The following is a 10,074-nucleotide window of genomic DNA, read 5'->3' as shown; positions in this document are numbered from 1 at the left end:
GGCCTCGGGCACTCCACTCCCATTGTGATGTAATTTCCTGCTTAGAAAGGGTTATGCATGAAGAGAGAGAGAGAGCATCATCTGGTCTAGGTTCAAAGTCACTGCAGAATTAGACTTTTTCCACGTTTCTCCAAATGTCAAATATAGAAACTGCAAGCTGCTTCAAACGTCAAATCTCTTTGTTAAATCTTGTCTCTCTTTAATTCCAACACACGCACACACACACACACACACACACACACACACACACACACACACACACACACACACACACACACACACACACACACACACACACACACACACACACACACACACCTTCAGTCTTGCTCTGCTCTCTCCTTCCCTTGGCTGTGGGTAGAAAGAGAGAGAGAGGGGTCATCTGTATGTTCGCATTTCCACCAGAGACTTAGCAAGTGTTTGTGCATTTGAGGGTGGCCACAACAGTGAAGGTGACCATGACAGTCTTCTACATCCCCCAACACCATGCCAGTGCCAATAAACACAGTTGTCAATGTGAACGCTCTGTGTACACACAAAAGGTGAGATGAGAGGAGAGGTAGAAAAGGGGAAAGGAAGGTAGACCAGTCTCGCCAGTAGGTGCGGAAAATGGAGGAATGGAGGAAAAGCATGGCAGGATGAGAGTGATAAAGGAAAATGGTTTGTGTGTCGGTTGTGTTGTAATTGGAGTGGAACACTGAGAGATGAGAGAGAGGAGGGGATAAACAGAGTGAAGGATGGAGGGATGAGCAGAGCGATGATTCCTCTCTCTAATCTTCTGGACACACGCACGAGCTGGGTGCCTGCAGGCAAAGAGCGAGAGAGTAAGAGAAAGAGTGAAAGAGAGAGAGAGAGAGAGAGAGAGAGAGAGAGAGAGAGAGAGAGAGAGAGAGAGAGAGAGAGAGAGAGAGAGAGAGAGAGAGAGAGAGAGAGAGAGTGAAAGAGAAAGAGAAAGAGAAAGGGAGTGAGAGAGAGAGTGAGCGAGAGAGAGTAAGAGAGAGAGAGAGAGAAAGAGAGAGGGAGAGAGAGAGAGAGAGAGAGAGAGTGAGCGAGAGAGAGTAAGAGAGAGAGAGTGAGAGAGGGAGTGGGCAGGTGGAGAAGGTGGAGACAGTGTCAAACTGTGAGGGGAAACTAGATGAAGGCAGAGAAGCAGCAGAGGGAGGGAGAAGAAGAAGAGCTATCATTCCTCTAGCACACTGAGAGAAACCAGTGAGGAGCTTTCCTTATGAGCACCAGCAAAGCAGAAATTCACTCTAGCTCTCTGCCAGAGTGAGAGGGGGAGAGCGAGAGAGTAAACGAGAGAGAGAGCTACACTACTCCAGCGCTGACGGTGTGAACACAACGAGGAGAGAGGAGAGAGGAGAGAGGGAGAGAGAGGCAGAGAAGCACAAGACTAGCCACAGGGAAGGAGAGAGAGACAGGACGGAGGAGAGACAGAGTGGAGGGAGGGAAGAGGAGGATGAGGGAGGAGTGGAGAGAGAAGACAGACGCTGATCTTTGACTGTTGAGGACCGAGTGCGAGTGTGTGAGCGTAAAGGAGTGTGCTTGTGAGACTGGGTGTGATGGATCACTGTTCCTGCACACTGTAAGTCTCAGTGCATGGCAGGACATTTAGAGTGTGTGAGTTTGGTTTCATTGTGTTGGGTGGTGTTTTATCAGACATAGCACAGTGGCTGAGGGATTACGACAGCTGGGGAGAGAGTGTGTTGTGGTAGCGAGGAGGGGCAGCTGTGTGTGTGTGTTTGTCTGTGTGAAAGAAGCAGGGCAGCTGGAGACAGAGATAGGTAGAGAGGCCAGGTACACCTAGAGGGCAGGTTCACAAAGAGAGAGAACCCACGTGAGGACAGAACAAGTGAAAACAGGGACACCAACTCTGCCACCAGATACAGAGTTTGTATGTGTGCGTCTGCACAGCGGCATACAGAGAAGCTCCGGTCCAGTCATCTCAGGTCAGCGCAGCGGAGGTCCAGGGATGTCCAACAGGCAGCTATGGGGGCCCAGTGAGCTGTAATAGAGGACGCCCTCGGCCCCCAGTCCCACCCAGCAGCAGCGCTCTCTCTTCCCCTCCGGTGGGTAGACGCACGTGGGCCTAGGGCACCTCAAAGCCCAGAGTGAGGGCCAACAGCGGGGTTCCTGTACCCAGAGGAGTAACCACGGCCATCATGGGGGAGTGGACCATCCTGGAGCGCCTTCTGGAGGCTGCCGTCCAGCAGCATTCCACCATGATCGGAAGGTAAGCAGCATACTGATATCTAGAGCAGAGGTATTCAAATCTGAGCCTGCAGGTCCAGAGTACTGCCGATTCTGTTCTACCTGATAATTAATTGCGCGCACCTGGTGTCCCAGGTCATTATCAGTCCCTGGTTAGTTGGAAAGAATGAAAATCAGCGTAGAACTGGCTTCAAAGTCCAGATTTTAATTTGTCTGATCTAGAGGTTAAATTACATGACATTCAAAAGGTTTCCATTCCGAAGGCTCAATCGCAAACACAAAGGCTATGACAGTAAAATAAAACAAAAAAAAAGAAAACATTACATTACCATTTTAAATGGGCAGATTGATAGTCAATGTCTCTGGTGTTGGCCGCAAAGGGCACTATCCGCTATTGGTTATGATGGGGATGATGCTAGGTATTGGATAAGGGGCTTATTGCGAGGATATTCTCTTCTGTATGGTCAGTTTGAGGCACTCAAGGGAGCTTCCCCTCTGCGTGTCATCTCTATGTGTTGCAAATATGGTCTGATTGAGTCTGTGGCTTCCTGTCCAAAGTGGCTGATCAGAAGCTGAGAGGCTTTGTTTAAATCCTGTCGACAAAGTGATGGGATGATGATGGGAGGGTGGGAATGGAGGGGGAGAACGAGGGGGATGAGAGATGCCATTGGTCAGAGGGGCTTCAGCTGAGTTTAGAACAGCACGAGGATGCAGAGACCTCGTTTGACTTTCGTCCAGTCCATGCCTCTCACTTTCTCCTCTCTCTCTCGTTCTCTCTTTCTCACACACACACACACACACACACACACACACACACACACACACACACACACACACACACACACACACACACACACACACACACACACACACACACACACACACACACACACACACACACACACACACACACACACACACACACACACACACACACACACACACACGCATGCAACAGGAAATGGTGTCTAGTCCTCTGCTATGGTGTCTAGTCCTCTGGGAAGTCACTACAGAAGGCTGTAGGGTTGGTTGTGTCCTCATTATGGGCAGTGTGGTCATTGGTCCTCCCTGACATCTGCATAAAGATAAATGAATGCTCCAAGACTGCAGTAGAAAGTGTTCTCATTTGGCTTGCCTATCCACATCTCCCTAATATTGAGTTGCACCTTCCCCTTTTGCCCTCGGAACAGCCTCAATTCATCAGGGCAGGGTTTCTACAAGGTGTCGAAAGTGTTCCACAGGGATGCTGGTCCATTGTTGACTCCATTGCATCCCACAGTTGTGTCAAGTTGGCTGGATGTCCTTTGGGTGGTGGACCATTCTAGATACACACGGAAAAATGTTGATTGTGAAAAACCCAGTAGCATTGCAGTTCTTGACACAAACCTCATTCAAAGGCACTTATGTCTTTTGTCTTGTCCCATTCACCCTCTGAATAGAACACATGCACAATCCATGCCTCAAAGCTTAGAAATCCTTCTTTAACCTGTCTCCTCCCCCTCATCTAAACTGTTTGAAGTGGACATCAATAAGGGATCATAGCTTTCACCTGGATTCAGCTGGCCAGTCTATGTCATGGAAAGAGTTAATGTTTTGTACATTCGGTGTACTACTTTTGAACCGAGCCCTATGGACCATAGTCATAAGTAGGGTACTATAAAGGGAATAGGGTGTCATTTGGGATGTACATGTTGTTACTGAGTAAAGACACATCTCATTCATATCTAGATTGGGAGTTAGTATATCATTATATTACATATGTGTTCTGAATTATATCACAAATTAATTGTGAGGGTCTTATGTCATTGGTTGTCTGAATGTAGTGGAGGCCTAAAAGTGAAACGAGAGAGAGAGAGAGAGAGAGAGAGAGAGAGAGAGAGAGAGAGAGAGAGAGAGAGAGAGAGAGAGAGAGAGAGAGAGAGAGAGAGCGAGAGAGAGAGAGAGAGAGAGAGAGAGAGAGAGAGAGAGAGAGAGAGACAGTATCTACTGTAGTCTACTTCATAATACAGTATTGGGCCCAAAAGTTGGTGGTCCATAATTTGTCATACAATATTAGATACTTTGAGTGTATAAATTACATTATCAGCTATTCAGCACATTCATTATAGGGTGACACATTGTTTGAAGGGTACCTACATAAGGACTTCATAACACATTCATAACCCATACATAACACTATCATAATCAGTGTCTATCGCTATGTCTATATGAATGTTCCTCCAGGACTAGCACTATAGAATTAGAGTGTAATATGTGTAGTGACTGACCCCTGGCTGCCTGACCCCTGGCTTCCCTAGATGTGTGCTTCCATTAGGAAACAGACCAGTCAGCCTGTATCTGGTAGCAGTGCTATGAATGATCACGTCTCCCAACTCATTCATGATCCACACTGATCATCTGAATTAGTCACCCACGCTAGAAGGAGTGAGAGCAAAGTGTTATTCACACTCTAACAGACAGAGGCAGGCGCCATTGCTTTAGTCTGCAGAGGCCGGTTACAGTCATAGAAATACAATTACTAGAAAGGTAATCCCCTTTTCAAGTAATTGTTCTGATTTCCCCATTCTCTAGTGTCTGTTCTAGTAGTTATATTTATATGGTTACAGAACCAGTGTACGGTCTCTCTCTCTCTCTCTCTCTCTCTCTCTCTCTCTCTCTCTCTCTCTCTCTCTCTCTCTCTCTCTCTCTCTCTCTCTCTCTCTCTCTCTTTCTCTGACAATTGTATTAAAGTGTAAGATGGTAATAGGAACTTCAGCAAGAGGGCTTATTGGAGTTAGAGTTAAAGCAATTGTCTGTACTGTTCCGTAGCCGACTCATTTGGTCATGTTTGCTTTTCATCCATTGCTACACTCTTAGAAGAAAATTGCTATCTAGAACCTAAAAGAGTTCATCACCTGTCCCCATAGGAGAACCCTTTGAAGAACCCTTTTTGGTTCTAAGACATACCCTTTTGGTTCCAGGTAGAACCTTTTTGGGTTCCATGTAGAGCCCTTTCCAAAGAGTTCTACTTGAAACCCAAAAGGGTTCGACCTAGAACCAGAAAGGGTTCTCCTATAGGAAAAACTTAAGAACCCTTCGGAACCCTTTTTTCTAATATTCACTATTGTTCAGCCGCCATAAAGAGCGATGGCTCTCCATGACATGACATCTGACCTTGGTATCATGGCTGTTTAGAAACATTGTGGAAACTGGGAATCCCCCTGAGCACAAGTCTCTGATTGGTCCTTCAGTTTTTGAGTTGGATAAACATACTTTTTGAGTTGGATAAAGTGATTGTTTAGAGTTGGATGGACATGTTATTTTGGATAAAAATATGATCGTCCCTTTGCTGGAGCATGGCTCCATGTAGCTCCGACTTCTTTTAACCACTGATCGTTCAGTTGAATCAGTGTGAGGGCTTCCACAGGTCTGTGTTCAGCTCCGGTGAGAGTAATGGAGTCACGGAGCTGTGAGGTAATGGCTATTTAGGGGGGAGAGCACTGAGAGAGCACATCGGTGTGTGTGTGTGTGTGTGTGTGTGTGTGTGTGTGTGTGTGTGTGTGTGTGTGTGTGTGTGTGTGTGTGTGTGTGTGTGTGTGTGTGTGTGTGTGTGTGTGTGTGTGTGTGTGTGTGTGTGTGTGTGTGTGTGTGTGTGTGTGTGTGTGTGTATTAGAGGGCCCATACCTTGCGGAGTCCCCCACAGGTCTATTTATTACCGTCCTCATTTCAGATACATTGGCCCCTAAAGTGTTTACAGTCTCTTCTTCCCCTTACATCAGGGGTAGGCAACTAGATCGGAGGGAATGGTCATAGGGCTGGAAAATAATTAGAAAACGTTTTTCACTTTAAATTGACAACACCTAAGCCCAAAACGAGATTGTATTTGAAAATAACAATCGTTATATCTCTTACATTGAGACACGATCACATACCTCTTTTTATTTTATTTGTGGGAATAATTGGGAACAGACTTCCTAAATTATTATTGTTTTGCTGAATTCCTGGTGATTTTACAGTCTTTAAAAATGTTTTTACCAAAAACTACACTGAACAAAAATATAAACGCAACATGTAACAATTTCAAAAGTTTTATTGAGTTACAGTTCATATGAGGAAATCAGTCAATGGAAATACATTCACTAGGCCCTAATCTATGGATTTCACATGACTGGGAATACAGATATGCATCTATTGGTCACAGATTAGAAAACCAGTCAGTATCTGGTGCAACCACCATTTGCCTCTTTTAGCGTGACACATCTCCTTTCCATAGAGTTGATCAGGCTGTTGATTGGGGCCTGTAGAATGTTGTCCCACTCCTCTTCAATGGCCGTGCAAAGTTGCTGGATTTGGTAGGAACTGGAACATGCTGTCTTACACATTGATCCAGAGCATCCCACACATGCTCAATGGGTGACATGTCTGGTGGTTATCCTTGCGACATGGGGCCATGCAATATCATGCTGAAACATGAGGTGATGGTGGGGGATGAATGGCACACTTAATGGGCCTCAGGATCTCTTCACGGTATCTATGGGCACTCAAATAGCCATAGATAAAATGCAATTGGAAAGGTTCAGAACTTTTGTGAAACATCACAGCACAGTTGAAAAATATATGGCAAATAAAAATCTAAACTGGATGGTGTTCAGAGATAGTTGAGAGGGGTTTAGGGTAGCTGAAGGATGAGATTAAAAACTCAAAAAAGAGAACTATTGTAAAATACATTGTGTCTGTAAAATGTATATAGTATGTATAAATGTCAACTTTATTTAACTAGGCAAGTCAGTTCAAAACAAATTCTTATTTACAATGACGGCCTACCCCGGCCAAATCCGGACAACGCTGGGTCCATTATGCGCCACCCTATGGGACTCCCAATCACGGCTGGTTGTGATACAGCCTAGATTTGAACCAGGGTGTCTGTAGTGACGCCTCAAGCACTGAGATGCAGTGCCTTATAGACCACTGCGACACTTGGGAAGTAGAACCCTAAGTGTTGTTGTCCATTAGTTTGGTCCAATTAGGGGAGGAGTGGTAGGGTTAGGGGAGGAGTGGTAGGATTAGGGGAGGAGTGGTAGGGTTAGGGGAGGGGTGGTAGGGTTAGGGGAGGAGTGGTAGGGTTAGGGGAGGAGTGGTAGGGTTAGGGGAGGAGTGGTAGGGTTAGGGGAGGGGTGGTAGGGTTAGGGGAGGAGTGGTAGGGTTAGGGGAGGGGTGGTAGGGTTAGGGGAGGAGTGGTAGGGTAGGGTTAGGGGAGGAGTGGTAGGGTTAGGGGAGGAGTGGTAGGGTTAGGGGCGGGGTGGTAGGGTTAGGGGAACATAATAAAGGAAAATATATATACAATATATATATATATATACAGTACAAGCCAAAAGTTTGGACACACCTACTCATTCCAGGGTTTTTCTTTATTTTTACAATTTCTACATTATAGAATAATAGTGAAGACATCAAAACTATGAAATAGCACATGGAATCATGTAGTAACCAAAAAAAAACATGTTAAAAAAATCAAAACATATCTGAGATTTTTCATAGTAGCCACCATTTGTATTGATGACAGCTTTGCAAAGTCTTGGCATTCTCTCAACCAGCTTCATGAAGTAGTCACCTAGAATGCATTTCAATTAACAGGTGTGCCTTGTTAAAAGTTCATATGTGGAATTTCTTTCCTTCTTAATGCGTTTGAGCCAATCAGTTGTGCTGTGACAAGGTAGGGGTGGTATACAGAAGATAGTCCTATCTGGTAAAAGACCAAGTCCATATCGTGGCAAGAATAGCTCAAATAAGCAAAGAGAAATGACAGTCCATCATTACTTTAAGACATGAAGGTCAGTCAATTCTGAAAATGTCAAGAACTTTGAAAGTTTCTTCAAGTGCAGTCGCAAAAACCATCAAGCGCTAGGATGAAACTGGCTCTCATGAGAACCGCCACAGGAAAGGAAGACCCATAGTTACCTCTACTGCGGAGGATAAGTTCACTAGAGTTAACTGCACCTCAGATGACAGCCCAAATAAATGCTCCACAGAGTTCAAGTAGCAGACACCTCTCAACATCAACTGTAAAGAGGAGGCTGCGTGAATCAGGCCTTCATGGTTGAATTGCTGTAAAGAAACCACTACTAAAGAAACCACTACTAAAGGACACCAGTAAGAAGAATAGACTTGCTTGGGCCAAGAAACACGATTAGTCCAAATTTGAGATTTGTGATTCCAACCACTGTGTCTTTGTGAGACGCAAAGTAGGTGAACAGATGATCTCTGCATGTGTGGTTCCCACCGTGAAGCATGGAGGAGGAGGTGTGCTGGTGCTTTGCTGGTGACACTGTTGGTGATTTATTTAGAATTCAAGACACACTTAACCAGCATGGCTCCCACAGAATTCTGCAGCGATATGCCATTGGATCTGGATTGCGCTTGGGACTATCATTTGTTTTTCAACAGGACAATGACCCAAAACACACCTCACACCTCAACCCAATTGTGAGGGTTTGGGATGAGTCGTACCGCAGAGTGAAGGAAAAGCAGCCAACAAGTGCTCAGCATATGTGGGAACTCGTTCAAGACTGTTGGAAAGGCATTCCTCATGAAGCTGGTTGAGAGAATTCCAATATGGTGCAAAGCTGTCATCAAGGCAAAGGGTGGCTGCTTTGAAGAATCTAAAATGTGTTTAACACTTTTTTGGTTACTACATAATTCCATATGTGTTATTTCATAGTTTTGATGTCTTCACTATTATTCTACAATGTAGAACATAGTAAAATAAAGAAAAACCCTTGAATGAGTAGGTGTGTCCAAACTTTTGACTAGTACTGTATGTATATGTACATACATACAAAAATATATATATATGGGATTGGAAATGATGCAGACAATTACATTGATGGAAGCTAAAATCTATCTGCAATATTAAATCTGATTGTGTTCATTGTCCGTAGCTTATGCCTGCCCATACCATAAGCCCACTGCCACCATGCCATCTGCCCGGTACAGCTGAATCCGGGATTCAACCGTGCAGAGCCAACTTCTCCAGCGTGCCAATCCCACCGATCTCTCTTTTCACTCCTTCCTCCCAAAACCCAATCCTCCTCTCACACGTTTCATCTTTTCTTTCTGTTATTCCCGACCTTACAATCCTTTAATGCTAATCTTCCTGTCATCACTGTTAAAGTCATACAGATAAACCCTTGTCTTATGTGTATGAGTGAATGGATGAGTGATTGGATAAACCATGTCACTGTGAAAAGGTGTAAGATCTCCTATACACAAGTGTTACATTCTGAGTGTTTTTCTCTCAATGGGGGTCCGTCTGACTGGCTGAATCCAGATGTCCTGGTGAAACACCACAACAGGGTCACTAAGATTAGAAGAGGTTGAGCCAGACACTTAATGAGTAGTGACAGGAGCAAGATGGCGGACTGAACACAGCAATGTAGATCACCTCAAGATAAAAACGCAATATTCAATATCGGTAAGTTAGACTAAATATTAGCACTTCACAATTTGGTGGGTAATAACCTTCAACCTGGATAACAACATAAATCTTTTTTAAGACTAGAGAAATGTATTGACAAATATTAGCAAAACAAGCAACACCCAAACATGACGGAGAGTAAGACAGGGGAACCTATCTCAACATGACGGAGAGTAAGACAGGGGAACCTATCTCAACATGAAGGAGAGTAAGACAGGGGAACCTATCTCAACATGAAGGAGAGTAAGACAGGGGAACCTATCTCAACATGACAGAGAGTAAGACAGGGGAACCTATCTCAACATGACGGAGAGTAAGACAGGGGAACCTATCTCAACATGACGGAAAGTAAGACAGGGGAACCTATCTCAACATGACGGAGAGTAAGACAGGGGAACCTATCTCAACAT

The 10,074-nt window shown here is 44.7% G+C and overlaps 1 protein-coding gene across 1 annotated transcript in view; it reads left to right on the top strand.

Moving 5' to 3' along the window:
• Window positions 1-1,408: 1,408 nt before the first annotated feature.
• Window positions 1,409-10,074, top strand: part of LOC123992937 (gap junction delta-2 protein) — a 32,629-nt gene continuing 23,963 nt past the window's right edge. The window contains exon 1 of the mRNA XM_046294585.1: window positions 1,409-2,233. Within this exon, the coding sequence (XP_046150541.1) occupies window positions 2,163-2,233 (71 nt within the window). The 5' untranslated portion in view covers window positions 1,409-2,162. The remainder of the gene's footprint in view (window positions 2,234-10,074) is intronic.

Source organism: Oncorhynchus gorbuscha, linkage group LG13, assembly GCF_021184085.1.
Source record: "Oncorhynchus gorbuscha isolate QuinsamMale2020 ecotype Even-year linkage group LG13, OgorEven_v1.0, whole genome shotgun sequence".
NCBI classification, from domain to species: Eukaryota; Metazoa; Chordata; class Actinopteri; order Salmoniformes; family Salmonidae; genus Oncorhynchus; species Oncorhynchus gorbuscha.
Note: the sequence above shows the minus strand (reverse complement) of the source record. Positions and strands in the feature narration are given on the sequence as shown.